Raw genomic sequence first — 20,504 nt, 5'->3', positions numbered from 1 at the left:
TCAGCAGGGCGTGGAGGAGCAGGTGCACCTGACTGAGCTGCTGGAGGTGAAATCAACTGTACCATTGTGGGGGTGGGTAGTGGACCTGCGGGCTGGGTCCCCAGGACTGCCCAGGGGAAGTGGCATTCAGTTGGTGTTAGGTGGCTTTGGTGATCCAGGGGAGTGTAGAAAAAGGACTCCAGGGCACAGGATGTGACCACAGTGGAGAGGTGCTGGACTCAGCATGTGTTTCCTGACGCAGCCTTGGCTCTGAGTGTAAGTTTCTCCTAAAACTAATGGGATCCTCAAGAGTCGATGGGCTGTCCAGGGAGGGCCTGACCCTGTGATCAGAGTCCCAGGCCTTCAGGGTCCAGAGAACTCCCAGAGAAACTCCATCTGTCCCTGCCTGCTGACCTGTGTTGCCCAGATGTATTTAGGAGCTTCGCTCCGTCTCACAGAGGACAGAGGTGGGGATGTGTGTTTTCTCCATTAATCCACAGGTCGCCCGAAAAGTTAACAAGTTGCAGCAGGTGTTTGGGCGGTATCTATTGCAGTCTTCAATGTTTAGACACCGTGACCCAGAAAATCCATGTCTAGAATTTTCCTCTCCCGTTACACAAATGTCCACAGGTCTGTGTGGAAGAGTGGGGAGTCTTCCCCAGCACAGATGGAAATCCACAGCCCCCCATGGAAACATGGACTCTGGGGAGTCTCTAGGGCGGAATTACAGCAAACGCCAACCACTCCCCCCCACCGGCCTTTCATGCTGTACTACTCCACACTTTTCTAGTTATTTATAGTAGAGTAGAAGTAATAACTTCTGCTGCAAAAAATAATAATTAAAAAATGACTGAATTACAATTTTGCACATTAGTTAATTAATAGTCGTTCTCAAATCCAACTCATTTGGAAAATTCCCCTCTGAGAGAGCAGCTTCCAGCAAACAAAACCCCCTGGAAATGGAACATGCATCCCTTCTGCCAGAGCTGTGGGGGTCTGGCTCTGCACATGGCCCCAGGTGCTCACAGGCTGCTCAGGCCCAAGGGCTTCCCTCCTGGCTCTGCTGGTTCACGACAGTCTGTTTCAGGGCCTATCAGCAACCAAGCAAAACGACCCCTTTGACTGTGCTAAGAGGCCTCGGTTAAAGGCCTGCTGTCCCAAAAGACTGACTTTCCTTGCAACCTTGTGGCTAGCCAAACCCTCAAGGATGCTGACCCAGAGCCTGAGTTTCTCAGGCCACTACCCAGCACAGAAACTGACCCTCAATCCAGGCAAACATTTGTCTCTGTGTCACAGGGTCAGAGGGGACACCCACTGGTCCCGCTGCTTGGGACAGCTGAGCTGCAAGACACAGACTGGATTTCCATCCTTGCAACCCAAGCTCCGGCACTCGGCAGAGGGGGCACCTGGCCCTTTCTACACTGATGCATCGGTACCCTGCTGAGTTCGCAGTAACTGATGGAGCCTGGCCTTGGGTGAAGCTCAGACTTCCACACAGCATGATCAAAAGTCAAGAAAAGCCCCCCGACAGGCCTGGTGCAATGGCTCAGTGGCTAAATCCTCGCCTTGCACGTGCCAGGATCTCACATGGGTGTCGATTCATGTCCCAGCTGACCCACTTCCCTTCCAGGTCCCTGCTTGTGGCTTGGGAAAGCAGTGGAGGATGGCCCAAAGCTTTACGACCCTGCATCTACATGGGAGACCTAGAAGAAGCTCCTGGCTCCTGGCTTAGTATTGCCTTAGCTCCGGCCATTATGGCCATTTGGGTAGTGAACCACTTTTCTAGCTCTTTCTCTCTGTATCTTCTTTTCTCTGTAAATCTGCCTTTCCAACAAAAATTAATAAATGTGTTTTTAAAAAAGATTTAGTTTTAATTGTAAAGTCAGAGATATAGACAGGATATAATACACACAGTCCTAAATGTCAAGGTGCATGGTAAGAGACCAACTTGAGCCTTGATGCAGGTTCAACGGAGAACACATGGCCACCAAAGTTCCCTGGCAGAGGGCACAGGCCACAGCAGGACTTGGCAGACAATCTCTGCCTGCAGTGGCTCTAACACCACCATTGGTTCAGCTTAGGTCTTCGGGCAACCCTATCCCTACCTCTGCCAGCAGCAAGTGTGGAGGAGGACAGTGTTTCCCAAGAGTGGGCAGCAAACTACCCCTTCCCCTAGTCAGCTGCTCTGGCTGCTGTCCCAGGTTCCATGCCCAGCCCAAGTGGCATGTTGTTGGTCAGGAGACCTGCTCCACAGGTGGGAAGATTCCCCTTCTCAACAGGCTCCTTAGACAAAGCAATGTGCCTGAGTCAGCATATATTGTAGCAAGGGTGCTCAGAGACGTACCCAGCAGGTCTGGATGGTTGAGGGGCATGGACAGAGGCCTGGAATGGGGACAGGCACGCATGCTCTGAGAGCCAGGCGAGCAGTGTGGGCCGGGGGGAGCCAACAGGCCCTCGGCACAGGCAATGTGGGAGGACAGGGTGTCACCTGGCCCATCTCAAGGATAAGCAACAAACCCAGGGGAAAACAAAAAATAAATAAATAAATAAATAATAAATATAAACATAAAAATAAATAAATAAAATAAAAATTAAAAAGTCCCCAGTAGGAGACAGCCAGGTGATTGGGTTCCTACCACTCACCTAACATGGGGGAACCCAGACGGTGTTCTGGGCTCCTGGCTGCAACTTAGCGCAGCCCTGGCTATGAGTTAGCAACATCTATAGAATGAATCAGCAGGTAAATCTGTTTTTCTTTCTTTGTGTGTTTCAAATAAAAGAGAATTTTTTTAAAGTTTCAAAAGAGAAGTCTGCCTGCAGCCTTCTCCCAGGAGGCCCCGCTCCCTGCAGTGAGCAGAGACCAGAGCAGCAGGGTCTGCTGGTGGTGGCCTGTGGGCTGTCTCACAGCTGTGTCCTCCCTGGTCCCAGACCCTACCACCCTAGAATGGACATAACTCATCTCCAGGGAATCAGCATTTTTCCTGAGAAATGAGCTCACCTAAGCTGGCTCCCAGATAGACAGGTCCTGGGGACAAAGCAGGGGCAAGCACCTCCTCCTACCTGTCCTCAGTTTCCCTAACAGGTGCATTACAGCCAGGCCAGAGGCCCAGTCAATTCACACCTTAACACACCTGATGCCACACAGGAGGCAGCAGGTGCATGTGGAGATGACTACATAACCTCACACCACAGCCAGGACCAGAACACTGCCAGGACAATATGCACACCACGGGGAAGGAGCAGGCCCTGTTTCCATGACAAGGCCACCGGATGCCTACACCTAGGTGGGGGGCTCACAACATGACACACATGTAAGTCTGACACCTGTGTTGGCCTGACAATCTGACATGAATGATAGTGTCTCAGGCTGCCCACCAGCAGCGTGCAAGACAGCCTTGTCAAGATAAAGGCAAATACAAGAATGTGCCAACTGTCTGAGATCCTGATGGCCGGGAAGCTGACTCAGGCCCAGGTGAGATGTCCACTGGGGTCTCTGGGCCTGTTTAAGGATCCTTGGGGAGCTCCCAAGGGACAGCAACGCTCTCACCCCCATCTCTGTAGGAGTTCAGCAGGCCTGCTCGCCAGGATGAATGCCAAGTGGAGAAGCTCCCACTATGGCTCAATAGCTGGACAGCTGAATCGCCCTGTGTGCCCTTGGCACAAACAGCCCATAGCTAGAATTTGAACAGCACTCCCATATGAGGTGCTGGTGTTGCAAGTGATGGCTTAACACACTGTCCCAAGGTATGATTTACCAAAAAATGCACCTGTAGTAAGTTAGCATATACCGCAGGGAGTTTTGAGAAACCTAGACACTGACATAATTTCCATCACCTCCCCAAAGTCCTTGAACTCCCTTTGCAGTTGGCCCACCACTTCCTGGCACTATAGATGGCTGAGTTTCCTTTCTAGAACCCCATGTCACACAGCAGGTGTTCTGGTAGCTAGTTTTCTGATCAAGGCATTCAACATTGTTGCATTATCTTAGTCCAGGAAATGGATACACCACTGTTCCTTCACTAAGGTATTGACTTTGGTTGGGGGCAATCCTGCATCAAGTTGCTACAAACATTCACACCCTTTTGTGGCCTGTTTCCTTTTCTCCTGGGTAACTTAAGGGTGAAATTTCTGTCACAGGGTCACGAAATTCTCTTCCAGGCTTGTGGTGTCTATTTTCCTGATGACTTAATGATTTCTCTCTCTCTCTCTCTCTCTCTCTCTCTCTCTCTCTCTCTATATATATATATATATATATATATATATATATATGGTTTATTTTATTTTTATTAAAAAGGCAGATATACAGACAGGAGGATAGACAGAGAAGATCATCCTCCATTCACTGATTCACTCCCCAAGTAGCCACAATGGCTGGACCTGTGCCAATCTGAAGCCAGGAGCCAGGAGCCTCTTACATGTCTCCCATGTGGGTGCAGGGTCCCAAGGCTTTGGGCTGTCCTTGACTGCTTTCCCAGGCCACAAGCAGGGACCTGGATGGGAAGTGGGGCTGCAGGGATTAGAACTGGCACCCATATGGGATCCAGGCGTGTGCGAGGCAAGGACTTCAGCTGCTAGGCTACCACATCGGGCCAATACTCAGTATATTTTTAGATTTATTGTTTGTTTTTACTTATCTGAGAGGCAGAGGCACACAAAGAGGTTGACAGAGAGACCTTCTCTGCTGGTTCACTCCCCTAGCTGATCCAAAGCTGGAGGTGGCCTGGAGTCAGGAACTATATCCAGCTCTCCCATATGGCAGCCATGCCCTTCTACCTCCCAGAGTCTACAATGGCAGACAGCTGCGATCTCTCTGGAGGAGGGCACCGAACCCAGGCTCTTTGAAGTAGAACGCAGGTGATCTTCCCCATTAGATCAAATGTCTGCCACACATGAGGCATCTTTTGAAATATTTCTAAATCTTTGGAGAAACATCTGTTAAGATCTTTTGGTCTATTTTTAAATTCCATGGCCTTTTTACTGAGTCACAAGAATTCTTTGCATATTTCAGTCACAAACACTTGGTCAGACATTATTACTACAAATTTTTTCCCCAGTTTTGTGGCTTGCCTTTTTCTTCCCTTAAGAATTTTAATAATTATGACTGTATCTATTTACAGAGTATGATGTAATGTTTTGACATGCATATATATTTGATGCAATGACTAACATAGCTCTAACTTCACTTGGATATTTTTCATGATGAGACACTTGAAATCTACTCTTTCCGATTCTGAAATACAGACTATTTACTACTTGAGAAACTTGGAACTAGAAGTGTTGCAGATTTGGGAGTTTGTCCAAATATGAAATATTTGCATAAACTTCACAGCTGAACAACCCCAACTGTAAAATTCAAAACACTCTGAATGTTACGGATGTGCTCAAAAAAGTCTCAGATTTCGGGGCAGGCGTTGTAGCATAGCAGCTAGGGTGGTGGCTTGGGACATCCACAGTCTATGACTAAAAAGGCCTGGTTGAAGTTCCGGTTACTTCCCACTTGCAGTTCAGCTCCCTGCTTACCTGTCTGGGACGCAGCAAATGACGTATCAAGTGTTAGGGCCCCTGCCACCCCTACGGGAGACTCAGATGGAGTTCTGGCTCCTGGCCTTGGGCTGGCCCAGCCCTGGCTGTTGCAGGCTTTCTTTCTTTTTTTTATTTAAAAAAAAAATTTTTTTTTAAAGATTTAGTCCTTTTGTTACAGCCAGATATACACAGAGGAGGAGAGACAGAGAGGAAGATCTTCCGTCCAATGATTCACTCCCCAAGTGAGCCGCAACAGGCCGATGCGCGCCAATCTGAAGCCGGGAACCTGGAACCTCTTCCGGGTCTCCCACGCGGGTGCAGGGTCCCAAAGCTTTGGGCTGTCCTCAACTGCTTTCCCAGGCCACAAGCAGGGAGCTGGATGGGAAGTGGAGCTGCCGGGATTAGAACCGGCGCCCATATGGGATCCCGGGGCTTTCAAGGCGAGGACTTTAAACGCTAGGCCACGCCGCCGGGCCCTGTTGCAGGCTTTCAAGCAGTAAACCTTGGATGAAAGATCTCTCTCTCTCCCTCTCTCTCAACTCTTTCAAATAAACAAATGAACCTTTAAAAAGTTTTCTTAGGGTTTGGATATTCAAATGAAGATGTTCAACCTGTGCATGACGCATTATTGATTAGCCACTCTGCTATACACGGGACCCCAAAACTTATTCCTTCTGGGCCAGTGTGATGGCTCAGTTGGCTAATCCTCTGCCTGCAAGTGTTATCATCTCATATGGGTGCTAATTTGTGTCCCAGCTGCTCTGCTTGCCATCCAACTCCGTGTTTTATGGCCTGGGAAAGCAGTCGAGGATGGGCCAAAGCCTTGGGACCCTGCGCCCACATGGGAGACCTGGAAGAGGCTCCTGGCTCCTGGCTTCAGATCAGCTTAGCTCAGGCTGGTGTGGACATTTAGGGAGTGAACCAGTGAATGGAAGATCTTTGTCTCTCCTCTCTGTAATTTCCTTTCCAATGAAAATAAATAAATCTTAAAAAAATTATTCCACCTGCAATTTTAATGTTTAGATTTTATAAACTGTAATTGCTACTTTCATACTGATTATATGGGTAAGGGGGTGCAGACCCATGTGGGTCTCCGATCAGAGTGGAGGGGATCAGGATGGGGAGGGAAGGTGGGTGGGTGAGTCTGTCTTCTCTCCAGTTGGAGGGGGTGAAGGGGAGGAGTGGCTGGCTGCTCCTTGCTGTCAAACCACATCAGTGCTCCCTCCTGAGACTTCATAACCTTCATAACCTGTGATCAACATTCTTCCATCCCCTCCTGCCCCTTTTTGGTTTCTTAACAGTATGTTTTGAAGGGCAGAAATTATTAGTTCTGATGAAATCTAATTGATCCCTTTTTATGTCTTTTGCTTTCTGTGTCCTAACAAATCTTTGCCTATTCCCAAACCATAAAGCCTTGCTCCTATGCCTTCTTGTAGAAGTGTTCTAGTTTCCACTTCCACATTTAGACATGCCATGTATTTCTAGTCAATTTCTGTTTATGACATGGTGACATTAGGATATACATTTGGGAAACTTCCTTTAAATTATTTTTATACATTTGAGACACAGAGCTCTCACCCACTGGTTCACTTTTGTAACAGCTAAGGTGGGGTAAGGAGAAAACTGTGAGACAAACTCAACCTGGCTCTCCTTTGAGGCTGGCTGAGACCCAGTTACTCAAGGCCACATCTGCTGCCTGTCAGGGTGTCTGTTAGCAGAAGGCAAGAATCAGGATTTCTGGAGGGTGGCCCTTGGTGAGGGGGTGAAAGCCCCTTCCCCTAGGCCTCATCCCTTTTCATCTGCCTTCATCTGCCAGCAGCCAGCGTCCAGCAGTGGCTCTCCCCCTGCCCAGCCTGCCCACACAAGCTCACAAGGCCTGGAGGGCTGGCCGGCGGCATGGACAAACATCTGCCTTCTCGTACCCGGCTTTCTCTCCATGTCCTCCCCAGAGGCCTCCAGCTGCTGTGGCCTCTTGGACATGGTCTCTTCTGTGCCATGTAGGTTTCTTGGCTCTCTCTGTGGATCTGGAAACTCCCCAGGGCTCATCTCAGACCAGGCTCTTGGGCAGCAGGCCTGCTATCCACGTCTACATGGTTTCTCCAGCTGTTCTGGCTTCTTTGCAGGCTGCTTACAGAAGGTCAGGATGCAAACCATCCCCCGCACCTTAAAACACAGCACACACTCCCAGTTTCGGGGCTCAGCTGAGCCCACTGCACTCCACTCAGAGTGCAAAGCCTCGGCCCTGCCCTAGGCTTGGAAAACAGGTGTGCGGTGACAAGGTGGGAACCAGGCAGTGAGGAAGGTCCATGTGTAGAGGATACGCAAGGTCCACGGAGGTCAGAGAAGCAGCAGCCTGTGTCACACAGCAGCCATGCACGCCCAGCACTGGAGTGTAACCCCCCACATATGAATTCTAGCGCTTCTGAAATTTATTTAATTTGAAAGGCAGAGTTACAGAGAGGGAGATGGGCAGGGACAGGGAGAAAGGGAAGAAAAAAAGGTATCTTCCATTCACTGCTCCACTCCCTAAATGGCTGGAATACAGCCAGGGACCTGGAATTCCTTCAGGGTTTCCCATACAAATGGCAAGGACTCAAGCACTGGAAAATCTCTTGCTTTCTCAGATGCATGAGCAGGGAACTGGGTCAGAAGTGGAGCAGCTGAGACCTGAACTGGAATTGATATCAGATGCCAGCTTTGCAGGCAGTGTCTTAAGCGGCTAAGCCATAATGTTGGCCTCTGAATTCTAGTTTTGTCACTTCCGGCTGTCACAACCTCAGACAAACCAATCTCTCAGGATGTCGGCTTCCCTAGGCATGAAGGAGGAGTTGATGATAAATAAATGAGTTAATACTACAGAGCCCTCACTTGACTTACAGGGAACCCCCACAAGAGCGACTCAGCACTGTTACCAGAAAGTTTCACATCCAGGACCGGCCATGGCGTCCTCTGCCCTTCCCAACCACGGCAGGCTTCACAAAGAACAGCAAACCCAGATCCTATCATCGCAGAGTCTCAAAATACATCACCAAGAATGACTTACACTCCACAGGGGAAAACTACAGACACCCACGGGAGCCACCCCAACCAAGTTTCCAGAGATGGCTCTTCCACACGGGGATGTGCCACAGAGCCATCTGCAGGGGACCGTGCAGTAGGTGTAGATGGCACGAAGGTGTGAAGAGAACAGCTCCCCTGCTTGGCAGGGCCCAGGGGAGCTTCCAGCTGTTTGGCAGGGCCCGGCGGATCTCTCTCTGACCACCTTGATGCAGTCTCACCACCCTTTTGCATGGACACTCAAGCACCCCGCTAAGAATCCTGTAATCTATTGAGGCATTGTTTGCCCCTGTGAGATGGCTTTGGCAAGTAATATGAGCTTGAGAGTTAATGTTACTGATAATGTCTTGGTGAGTGGGCCTTTAACCGCGCACAGGAGTACAATTAAACCCATGCCATTTCTGGACACCTTGTTGTGTACCTACCCATTGTCCTGAAATCTGGCCCAGACATATAGCATGCCTTCTGGGAAATGGCTTAATAGAATTTTACAAACTAACAGAATTGATGGGAGTATGAGTGGAAACTGCTATGGCAAAAAAAATATAGTTACTGTGACCTTAAAGGTTAGCCTGTCCTTGCAACTTTTAGAGCATAGAAAATGCAGCTGTTTTAGCTGTTTTTATAATTTTTTAACTAGAGGAAATATAGGGCAATTCTACTAACATCACAGAGATATACTTTTGATTATTGTTTAATTGTTTATGGGGTTGTAGGGTTTGCAGTTGTAGGGGGATTTAATGTTTGAAACTTTTTGCCTTAGATCCTTATGTTCTTTTCTTTTGATGTACTTTCCCATTATGTGATAGATAAGTTGTGAAAATAAAATGTAGTAGGTAGGAATGTTTTACTGATTAGTAGGTAACCATCTGTGCCTCGGCCTTGGAGTTCTGGCTGTCACCTAATGGCTACTTCTGAAGAATGAATAATGGTTTGCTTTAAAGAAACTGATTATAGTAACTTATAGAATTATCTTTAAGAGCACCTGGTTGACCATGAAGTAAAAATTAATTGGACATCTGTATATGCTGTCTTAGTTCTAAAGTTAAAGATAAAAAATCAAACGTTTGTGCAGAGGCTAGTGATGTGTCTAAGTAAATAAAAAGGACAGCTTCTTTTGGAGAAAAGAGGCATATAGCAAGAACGCACCAAGTGTCAGTGTCTGTGTCTTTCTTTATCGCCGACGCCACGCACCCTTCCCGAGCTCCGAACTCTCAGCTGGAGCTGGCCTCCGGCAGCCATCCACACGTTATCCTGCCAAAGATGCATAACCCGGACACAACCCAAGACAGCACCACACAGAACTGATCTGGATTGTCCTACAAAACCACCAGCCTGTCCTCAGCAACTGTACTGGGGCCAGCAAAGACGGAAGACCTGGGCCAGACCACGGGAGACCCGAGGTGTGTTTGGTTACAGAAACTAATGTCTGTATCCTTCCAAAACACCTGCTCCTGGTGAATGAAGAGGACACGGCTCCCGGTGTCCTCCCATGGCCCAGGATCTCGCTGCTCAGGAACAGGCTTGATGGGCAACAGCATTTCCCCAGAACACCATGGGGCAGTGTCAGCTTCCGTCCAGGACAACGCTGAGCTGCAGGGGCTTGAACTGCTACTTGGGGTGCGTATCAGAGTGCTGCTACTAGTACCAGCTGTTCTGCTCCCCATCCAGCTTCCTGCTGACATATCTGGGAGGATAACAAAAGATGAACCCAATACCTGGGTCCCTGCCACCTGTGTGGGAGACCCCCAAGGAGCTCTTGTCTTCTGGTTCCGGCTGCGCTTAGACCTGGCTGTCATAGCCCACTCCTTCCCTGCTCTCTCAAGATCACTCTGCTTTTCAACTAAAGAAATCTACCTTCAAAAAATGAGATGCAACTAAAAGCTTCTTTGTACAAATGTTTTGAAATCGAGGCATACAAGGGAACTTCCAAAAATTCAGGAAAATACATTATGTGCCATATATATATATATATATATATATATATGGATTTAAAAAATTATCTGCACCAAATTAAACTTAATCCCACTTTCCCAAGAGCTTTGTGAAGCTCCCTTGCATGTGGCAACATAGGCCTGGCAGGCAGAACAGCTGCTGGCACAGAGGGGCAGGGCCAGGTGGAGGCCGCATGTCCCACAGCCTGCAATGCAGAAGAGCCACCTGGCCTAAGGTCACTGGGGAGTGTCTCTGAACATGGACAGGATGCAACCAGCTAGGCAGGAAGGGGAATGGGCCTGACAGGGCCTAGGGCTAGCAGCCCTGTTGGTGACACCCATAGCCCAGGAAGAGCTTGGCTGAAGAAGTGGCAGGTGGCAGCCACAGGGACCTGGCGATGCTGCAGGACGCAGGCTGCCACCTGCATCCTGGACTAGGAAGGTTCACATCTTAACGTGACGGCAGCTCCAGTTGGCCAGCATGAGGACATGGGGCTATCGGGTACAGGTCCACGGCTCAATGGCTGGCAACAGGTGAGGCCTCCTGTCCCTTGGGCCTCAGCTGGAGCTTGAGCTCTCGGCCAGGCTGGCCTGCTGTGAGGGCCTCCGTTATGAGGAAAGCAAGCTCTCATTACGAAACAGCTGCACGCAGGATCACATGCCCCTACACAGTGACACCTGAAGCCAGCTACAGAGCAAGACTTCAGCACGTGTCCTGGGCATGTCCCTGAAGCCACCTGCCTGTTCAGGAACCTAAGTGAGTCATTTATTTGAATATACATTGAAAGGAAAAAGCAACATTTCATTCTGAAACATTTTTCGGCGCATAATGGCTGGGATTTTTCACCAAGAAACCTGAGGACAAACAGACAGAGCCAGGGTTCTTGACAGATTTTTTTTTTAAAAAGTACCTAAGTCTTGGGCCTGGTGGTGTGGCCTAGCAGCTAAAGTCCTCGCCTTCAACGCCCCGGGATCCCATATGGGCGCCAGTTCTAATCCCGGCAGCTCCACTTCCCATCCAGCTCCCTGCTTGTGGCCTGGGAAAGCAGTCGAGGATGGCCCAATGCATTGGGACACTGCACCCGTGTGGGAGACCCGGAAGAGGTTCCAGGTTCCCTGCTTCGGATCGGTGCAGCATCGGCCTGTTGCGGCTCACTTGGGGAGTGAATCATCGGATGGAAGATCTTCCTCTCTGTCTCTCCTCCTCTGTGTATATCTGGCTGTAATAAAATGAATAAATCTTTAAAAAAAAAAAAAGTACCTAAGTCTCCTTAGATTGCTTCTGCAGCACCCAAGCACTCATGCCCCATTTAGAGCTGCCCTGTGCTCCTGATGCCTGATGGCTTAAAGCTCTGAGCCAGGGAGGGGCAGCCATGGAAACAGGAGACTCAGAGCCCACGGGCTGCCCTCCTCCTGAGTCCTGAGAGCCCACTCTGTGCATGGGCAAGAAGCAAAAAGAAAACAACAGAAAAGTTTCAATGCTTGTCAAGGGTCTATCCGTGACAGCAAAAGTCACAAAAACCCGAGGCCAAGTCTAAGTGGGGCAGGTTCCCGGCTTTCCCACCTTCCACCATGACCCCACCTTTAAGGCCCTCAGGAAAACCACCTCCTTGGGCCTACTGAGCTGGGCAGCTCACTTCTCGCCCCTCCAGGGTGGCCAACATGCACACCCACTGGGGGAAGACGATCTAAACCAGATGGAGAGGTGGTGGGGGGTGGGGTCGATCTGGCCCTAACCCCCAACTACATAGACTTGAGCAAAGACTCTCATTCTCATGGGCACAATGGCCGTTTCAGCAGGCGACAAGGTCTCCAGAACATGCTGAAAACTGCAGTTCTTGTTTGAGACATTCCACAGTAGAGCCTGAGCCTGCCAAAGCCCGGGGCCACACTCGGCGTGGGCAGCGGCAGCTCCCAAGACACGCCTGGCCCAGCGTGGCTCCCTGTGGCCCCAGCTTTACCCCAGCTCTCCTGCTTGTGTGCAGCCATCAGGCGCACCTAAGATGCAAGGCTGGGAAGCTGGCACACTCAACAGGCTAATCCTCCACTTGCAAGTGCCAGCATCCCATAGAAGTGCAAGTTTGTGTCTTAGTTACTCCTGTGACCCAGCTCCCTGCTCGTGGCCTGGGAATGCAGTGGAGGACGGCCTAAGTCCCTGGGATATTGTACCCTGTGGCAGACCCAGAAGAAGCTCCTGGCTCCTGGCTTCGGAATGGCTCAGCTCTGGCCATTGCGGCCACTTGGGGAGTGAGCCAGCAGTTTTCTCTCAGCTCCTTTTTCTCTATAAATCTGCCTTTCAAATAAAAAGTAAACATTTAAGAAAAAAGATACAAAACAAAACCAAAAATACAGTGACAGCAAGGCTGCCAAAGCAAGCCAGGGCTGGGATTTGTCACTACCGACATGTGTAGAATGAAGGCACAGCCAACTCAGCTGCTTCCTTTATTGCTCACAAGCAAGGCCTCCAAGGCCACGCTGCCTGGCTCTACTGCTCACCAAGTGGGTGACCTTGGCTGGGTTCCTCGCCCTCTCTGTGGCCCAATTCCCTTATCTAGAAAATGGAGGTACCATGGACACCTGTTCCCCAGAATGGCTCTGGCTGGCACTGAGCAAACACTACACAGCTGCCCATGTCTTGTCATCATCCACATCAGAGGTTCTGCCAGCAGGACAGGGGGCTGGAGGGTCACAGGATATAGGCCAGTGGCATGTTGGAGACGGCACTGGGGTTCAGCAGGTTTAGACAGTCTGCGACACCAGCATCCCATGTGGGAACCAATCTGCATTCTGGCTGCTCTGCTTCTGATCCAACTCCCTGCTAACGACCCGGGAAAGCAGCAGAAGATGGCCAAGTCCTTGAGTCCCTGTACCTATGTAGGAGACTCAGGTAAAGTTCCTGGCTTTCACATGGCCCAGCTCTGGCTTAGCCCTGGCTTATGTGGTCATCTTGGGAGTAAACCAGCCTATGGGAGATCTCTCTCCATCTCATTTCCCCCACCCTCTCTGTAATTCCCCTTTCAACCAAATCAGTGAATATCTTTTTTTTTTTTTTTTTTTTAATGTATCAAAGAAAGGTTTGCAAAACAACAGCACAGGTGGAGGATGAGGCAGCACAGATCCTGGCTGCACACTATCACTCTAATTCCCCAGGCTGCTGTGTGAGTGCTGGCGGAGAGGCCTGCATCAGGGAAAGAAGGTAGTCGCTGCGCCTCTCCACGCATCCTGCCTCCTTTCTGGGATTCCCCAGTCTGTGCTCTCCAGCCCCGGAATTGAGCACAGGCCCCTGCCCATTCCATGCTTCTGAGGCACCAGTGTGACCTCAGCTCTACTGCTAGCATGTGTGCCTGGAAAAGCAGCAAAGGATGGCCCAAAGCCCTGGGACCCTGCACCACATGAGACACCAAGAAGAAGCTCCTGGCCTCCTGGCTCCTGGCTTTGGATCGGCTCTGGCCGTTGTGGACACTTGGGGGTGGGTGAACCAGCAGACAGAAGATATTTCTGTGTCTCCTCTTCGTAAATCAGCCTTTCTAATAAAAATAAATAAATCTTTAAATTTTTTTAAATTTTTATTTGAAAGGCAAATTTACACAAAGAGAAAGAAAGTGATCTTCCACCCACTGGTTCACTCCCTAAATGACTACAATAGCCAGAGCAGTCCAAAGCTGCAGAGTTAGTTTCCCTCACCCCCCCCCCCTTTTTTTAACCATTATGCACTCTAGGAAGAAGGCCAAAGGTAGAAAAAGAATGCAAACAAGACAGACAGGGAAATGTTTAACCTACTCCAGAAAAGCAGTTACTTCAGCACTTGTGAAATGTCCTTCTATGGGACTCCTAGATGCAAACACTGAGATAGCAACAGGGATCACTGGGTGCCCATGCACCCCCAGCGGGTCCCCCCAAGACCCGGCATCCTTAGAGGCACTCCTTGTGGTCCCCAAGCCCCACGGGAGAGAAGGGATCACCCAGCGTCCCGGGGAGGAAACTGCGGGCCATGTTGCTCTAGGGCAGGTGCCTGGTCAGAGTGAATCTGGGACCTGCGATTCTGCTATTTTTTAACAACTTATAAAATTCCTTCAACTCCAACTTCTTCATGCTAAAGAGTTCTGCCAGGGACTTTAAGCAGATCATTAAGGTGGCAGAGGCTCACAGGGCCACCCCTGGCCATCAGAGGCCGGAGCAATCCGAGAAGCCTACGTGGTAGAATTATTCCACAACTCAGAATTGTCCCCTCTCTCGGACAACTTCCTCTTTGCCCTGAGTTTGCTCCAAATGAATGAAGTTAGATCAGCATTACGGAGAAACGCTAGCAGATAAATCAGCACATAAATAACCTGAAAGTTTCTAAACATACTGTCCCTGGTTGAGCCGGTCGGAAAGCTGGCATCACCTACACCACTTGGTCCTTGGGCACAAGGCCACTCTGGGACAAAGGGACACTCCTTCCTTGGCTTGCCCTCTTGAGGGAGGAAAGGACATGGGCAGGCAACTGGTTGTACAAGCTCCAGTTCCAAACAGAGCCACTGCTGTGTCTCGCAGTTTCACCAGGAAGGCCTGACCACTGAGCGAGAGGGTCCTGGGAGTCCAGCAAGCAGGCAGAGGCTCTCAAAGCATTACCACCTGCCAGAGTTTGTTCCTTAACTGAGGTGGAAAATGCAATGCACAATTTGCAAGGGAGAGGTGTGGCCTTCAACAGCACGGAATTGCCTGCCCCCACCCTTATCACTGACGGCAGGACAGCCCTGATGGTACACACCTCCCAGCTGGTAAGTAACCCACAATGTAGGGTGCCGCTTATGCACTATTCTTGCAGATGAAAAACTTGAATCCAATTGCTCCAGCAGATCCAAACGCAGAAAACAGTTCAAATGCCAAAATAAGGCAACACATGGATAACCCAAGAGCACAGGCCAGACACGCTTCTCAAGTGACTTAAAAATGGCCAGATACAGTGTGTGGACCTTGACTGGAACATGGTTCTTTAGAATTGAGCTCCTGGCTTCAGATCAGCTCAGTTCTGGCAGTTGTTGTGGCCACTTGGGGAGTGAACCAGTGGATGAAGATCTTTCTCTGTCTCTCCTACTCTCTGTAAAATCTGACTTTCCAATAAAAAAAAAAAAAAAACTGAGCCACTGAAGACTTGAGACTTTGTGGGAAATGTGAATATGGAGGGGACATAATTAGTTGCTGTTCCAGATTTCTTGATAGTTTCCTTAGGCGGTTATGTCAGAAGCTGTCCTTATCCATTGCAGACTCAGCTGCTAGGAACCATCACAGGACTCCCCACCAAGGTTAAGCTCCCAAGGCTGGTATAGAGCCTGTGACTAGACTTTGGGCTTCAGGAAAAAAAAAAAAAGCTGTCACTTCTCGGTGATAACAGCATTTCCGTAAAACACCGACACATTTCTTCCAGTTGGCTGCTCTCTGTATCTGCGCCATGAAAACAGGCCAACTTAACCCCAGCTCCCAAAACACCTGCTCTGTTTCGCACCAATTCTGCTTCCACCTCAGCTCAGCGCCCTGCTGTGCAGGGTGGAGGTGGCCCAGGTTTGCTTTGTGCTCACATAGCCTGAGAGTAAATACCCTCCGTGCCAACACACACACAGAACAGTGCTGACCGTGGGCTAGCAGCAGAAGACACCCCCAGCACCCCATCTGTGTGCACACAGGCCTGCCTGGCCCAGCTCTGCTGTAATTCTAGTCTGAGCAATGCGGTGGAGTCTCAGGCTGCAGCCCAAGCCACCCAAGCAGGAAAAAGTGCTCAGCGGGGCAGGACTGAGCCCCAGAGTGCACCAGTGGTCCTCTCTCCAGCAGACACAGTCACTGCCAGCAACTCCCCAGGAAGCCCAGCATCAGAAGCTCCTGTGTGAGCTGGCATCTGAGTCTGTTGTGGTCTTTGCCGGCTCGTGGAGGGCACCTAGGCTAGAGCCTCTGGGAAGCCAGCTGGGCTAACGGGGTGAGGCCGGCATGCGACACTTCAAGAGTGGAGTCCTGCAGCCGGTTTCTGGGGCCAATAGAAGAGGTCACACATCTGACCACTCTGAGCTGGCTGCAGGGGACTCCCGCTCCCACTCCCCACCAAAGAAGACATCTACCAGTGCCTGGAAGATGAATCCTTGTGCAAACCACATCCTCCCCAGAGACATGTCCTCCAGACAGCTTCCTCTGGGACAAACCTTTCACACAGCAATTTGTAAGCAAAGAAAAGCAGGTTTTTCTGGGTACAGGGCAGCAAAAGCAACTAAGGGGCCAGCGTTTTGGCACAGTGCATTAAGCCACCACTTGTGACACCAATATTCCTTATACATCCCACATCCATCTCAGATCACAACGCTGGTTCAAGTCTGGTTGTTCGGCTTCAAATCCAAAATAATGCACCTGGGAAGGCAGCAGGGGATGGCCTGGTAGGACGGGGAGTTTCTGGTAGTAACTTTTGGCCTGGCTCAGCCTGTGGCTATTGCGGGCATTTGGGGAATGAACCAGTGGATGAAAGATCTCTCTGGCACTCTGCCTTTCAAATACATACACAAATAAATCTGTCTTTTAAAACAGAAGCACAGAGACAGTGGTCAGAGGAGTGGGTAACGTCAGAGCCATGAAGTGAGGCAGGCTTCCCCACAGGTGTCTGGCAAAGGGGCCAAGAAGGAACAGTCCCTGGCATCAGAACCAGGAAGCCCGGAGGGGCGAACCGGTGCTGGGTGCAGGGCTCCAGGGACACAAGAGGACAACTGTGGCCCCAGAGGGGACAGGCCTGTCAACCTGCCCAGCTTGGGTTGACTGTTATCTCAAGTTGCTTGAAGAAGACAATGGGATTAGTGAAGACCACAGTGGCCTTATCTTAACACACCACACCCCTCCACCCCCTCTGAGGGCCTGTCAGGGAGGCCAGGGCTCCGTGCCCAGGGGACTGAAAGCCAAGGGCAGAGCCAAGCAGTTCACAGAGATCTCCTGAGGCTACCTCCAGGCCTCTCTTTTTCCCCTGGCAAAGTCCACTCTAAGGTGTCAAGTGGCCCCTTAGGGATCCCCTCCTCTTCCCAACAATTCAAAAAGGCAAAGGCCACTTCTAGCTCAAATGCACCAAGAAGTCTGGAGAGAAGAAAGGCACTTCCTGGCCTGGGGGGTTCCCTTTGGGCAGGCTCCTCCCCACAGCCCCTGCACCTAGGCCTGCTCCATCCATGATGCCTATCACTCCTCCCTCAGGCTGTCCCACCCCTGCCAGCTGTTTCCATAAGTTCTGTCCATATCTGGTCTTTACACCAAACATGACTCTACATCTCAACCACAGCAGGATCGGCATCTGTGCTCACAATGAAGCTTAACAAGAGCGTCCCTCAAGACTGACAGGGCCGGCACGGCCACTGGGACACAGGCAGCTCAGCACACTTGGCTGAGTCCCTTGCAGAGACATTTCCCTCTCGGAATCACAAGCATCAAACACTCAGGGCCACAATGGGCCAAAGCGAGGCTAAGAAATCCTGAGTTAGGAAACAAAAATCCAGCCTTCAGAGAGAGAGAGAGAGAGAGGCTGGCTGCTGGAGTCCACGGCATTGGGGAGGATCGGCGGAGTTCTCTCAGAAGCTCTTGGGACACACACGCACTCACATGTTGGCAGCTATCATGGCTGAGTTGCCACAAACGATGGCTGTGGGAACAAGTGGCTATTTGTCCAGCAGACAGCCAGCCGGATGATGGTGGTGATGGCAAAAAATACACAGTTGTGCCCATATTGCAAGATCGTCCCCAAAGTCAGGCTCACCTAGAGCCTGGGAGAATTCACCCAAAGAAAAGCCACGTTGACAGACAAGAATAGCGGTTACACACCGGGTACTGGGCCCAGCAAGGTGCACAGCTGCCAGGGCCACCCAGGGCTGCAGGGGCGCACTTTCTGCAGGAAGTTTGGTGAACACGGTCACTGCACAGTCATAACCTTTCCTTCTCCTCTCTAAGGCATTCCCAGGGACACTGCTTTAAAGCCACAGAACACACACACTTGAGTAAGGGGAGGCATGTGAGCCAAGAAAATCACTCGCCACCAGTCCTTACAAACCCACCACATCATGGCAGGACTGCTGGCACTCCAGAAAGCCATCTGGAGTCCCCTTTGCCTGCAACTCTGTAAGAAGGGGTCCTGGTGGCTCAGCACCAGGGAGTCTGGATCTCCCCAAGTCCTCTGAGCCACCTGCGTCAAGCAGGGAAACTTGCGATACAAATAATCAAAATGGGTCGCCCGCACTTCATTATGAAAGCTGCGGTGGAGATGACACAGGTGGGCCTGCTAGGGAAGGAAAAAAGGAAAGGCACGGGAGGTGATGACCCGGGCGGGTAGAAAGACCACGGGTGTGTGTGTGTGAGCGCGCAGGTGAGGGGTCGACAAGACAGGGAAGGAGAAGCGTGTGAAGGCCAAGCCTTGTGGAGTGAGGGTGCAGAAAACGGCCCAGCATCTGGCCGAGGTCTTAAAACAAGTGGGCTCCGAACGCTAACCGAGAGCTTTTCACGAGATGTACCAGAGAGGACGGTGGCTCCAGGCCGGAGAGAGGAGTTCACCCTAATTCGCTACCAGGTAGGAGGGGCGACTGAGGCTAGCACCTCACAGAGACCGGACAGCTGGAGAGGAGACACTGACCACCCCGGGTGACGCCGCTCGAGAAGGTGCGGAGGGCTCGAGACCTGGGGGCCGGGAGGTCGCCGCCCCCCACCCCGGGAATGCCCAGCCTGGGACTCGCGGGGTGAGGAGGGTTCCACTCTGTCCGAACGGCAAGGGAACCCAGGCCCTAACTCTGCGCCCGGGAGGGTCCCCGGAGCGGAGCTGGGCCCGAGGCTCTCCGCGCAAGGCCTCAGGAAGGGGCGAGAGGGGTCCCAGACTCACGCATCAACGTGCTGAAGGCCACGACGCCGAGCAGCCCCTGCAGGAAGATGCCGAAACTGTGCATGAGCGCGCCGCTCTCGCAGCGGCCCGCCCCGGCCGCCGCGGTGGAGGGCGGCCCGCCCGGCACCCCGCGGCTCGCGTTCGCGAAAGGGCCCTGCATGGCGGGCCTGGCGGGAGGGGCGCGGGGCGCCACGGCCCGCCCCGGCCTCGCTGCCTGCCCCGGGGCCGCGTCGCCGAGCCCGCAGCCGCGGGAGCCCGAGCCGGGGAGCCGGGACCTCCGCCCGCTGCCGCCTCAGCGCGGCGCGTCACCCGACGTCTGAGATCGCAGCGCACGATTGGCCCTGCGCGGCGCGGAGAGGCGGGTCCCTGCGCTCCGAGTCTCCCCCGCCTCCCAGGGGCCGGGGCTCCGGTGCGGGGCCCGAGGGGGTCCCGGCCGCGCAGGTGAGGCGGGCCAGGTGAGCTGGGGCAGCGCGGCGGGTGGGAGGACCCCCCAGAGTTCCAAGTCGGGGTTCCCAAGCCCGGGCGGGGAAGGGAGAAGGGATGCTCCACTCACTTTGCCTCCGAGGCAGCTCTCCTGACATACCTTTGAGGATTTAAAAATATTTCTGGGCTTCATCCTCGGAGATTCCTATTCAGTAGTTCTAGCCTGGAGCCTCACAGTCTGAAACCTGGATTATTCCCAAACAGGTGACTGAACCAGACAATCCATAACTGCACACGGGCGCCTTCCTTTCAGACCGGATGTTTGTCATCCTTCGACTTCTGCAAGCCCAAGGCTCATCTTAAATTCAATCATCAAAGTCCCCGGCCGATTCTCTCCAGCTGTCCCTCGCCCAGTCCTCTACCTGCAAGGTGAATTCAACCCCAGCGCTTCCGTTTAGACACCCCTCAGGTGGACCCCTGGAAGATGGGTGTGCGCGTGTCCCCGCCTTGTTCGCTTGGGAGACACCTACGCTTGGAACCCAAAGCGCAGAAAGCCGAACTGCTGGAACGGATTGGGCTCCAGCATCGCCCTGCATGCAAACCCTCACGCTGTTTTCTCACCTGCCCTGCAGCTTTGAACTCCCATCCTCCCAGAGCTCCACCAGCTTCCCTCGGACACCGCCTGTGAGGGCTCCACGCAGTAGGACCCAGTTGTCTCTGGGGAG

General features: G+C 51.7%; 1 protein-coding gene across 1 annotated transcript in view; it reads right to left on the bottom strand.

Annotated features, from left to right (window-relative positions):
• STIMATE (STIM activating enhancer) overlaps positions 1-19,653 on the bottom strand; it is a 30,993-nt gene extending 11,340 nt beyond the window's left edge. Inside the window, exon 1 of the mRNA XM_004581786.3 lies at positions 19,357-19,653. Within this exon, the coding sequence (XP_004581843.3) occupies positions 19,357-19,516 (160 nt within the window). The 5' untranslated portion in view covers positions 19,517-19,653. The remainder of the gene's footprint in view (positions 1-19,356) is intronic.
• Positions 19,654-20,504: the final 851 nt, after the last annotated feature.

The sequence above is a fragment of the Ochotona princeps genome, chromosome 21, assembly GCF_030435755.1.
Source record: "Ochotona princeps isolate mOchPri1 chromosome 21, mOchPri1.hap1, whole genome shotgun sequence".
Lineage (NCBI taxonomy): Eukaryota > Metazoa > Chordata > Mammalia > Lagomorpha > Ochotonidae > Ochotona > Ochotona princeps.
This window is presented reverse-complemented; position numbering and strand designations above follow the sequence as displayed.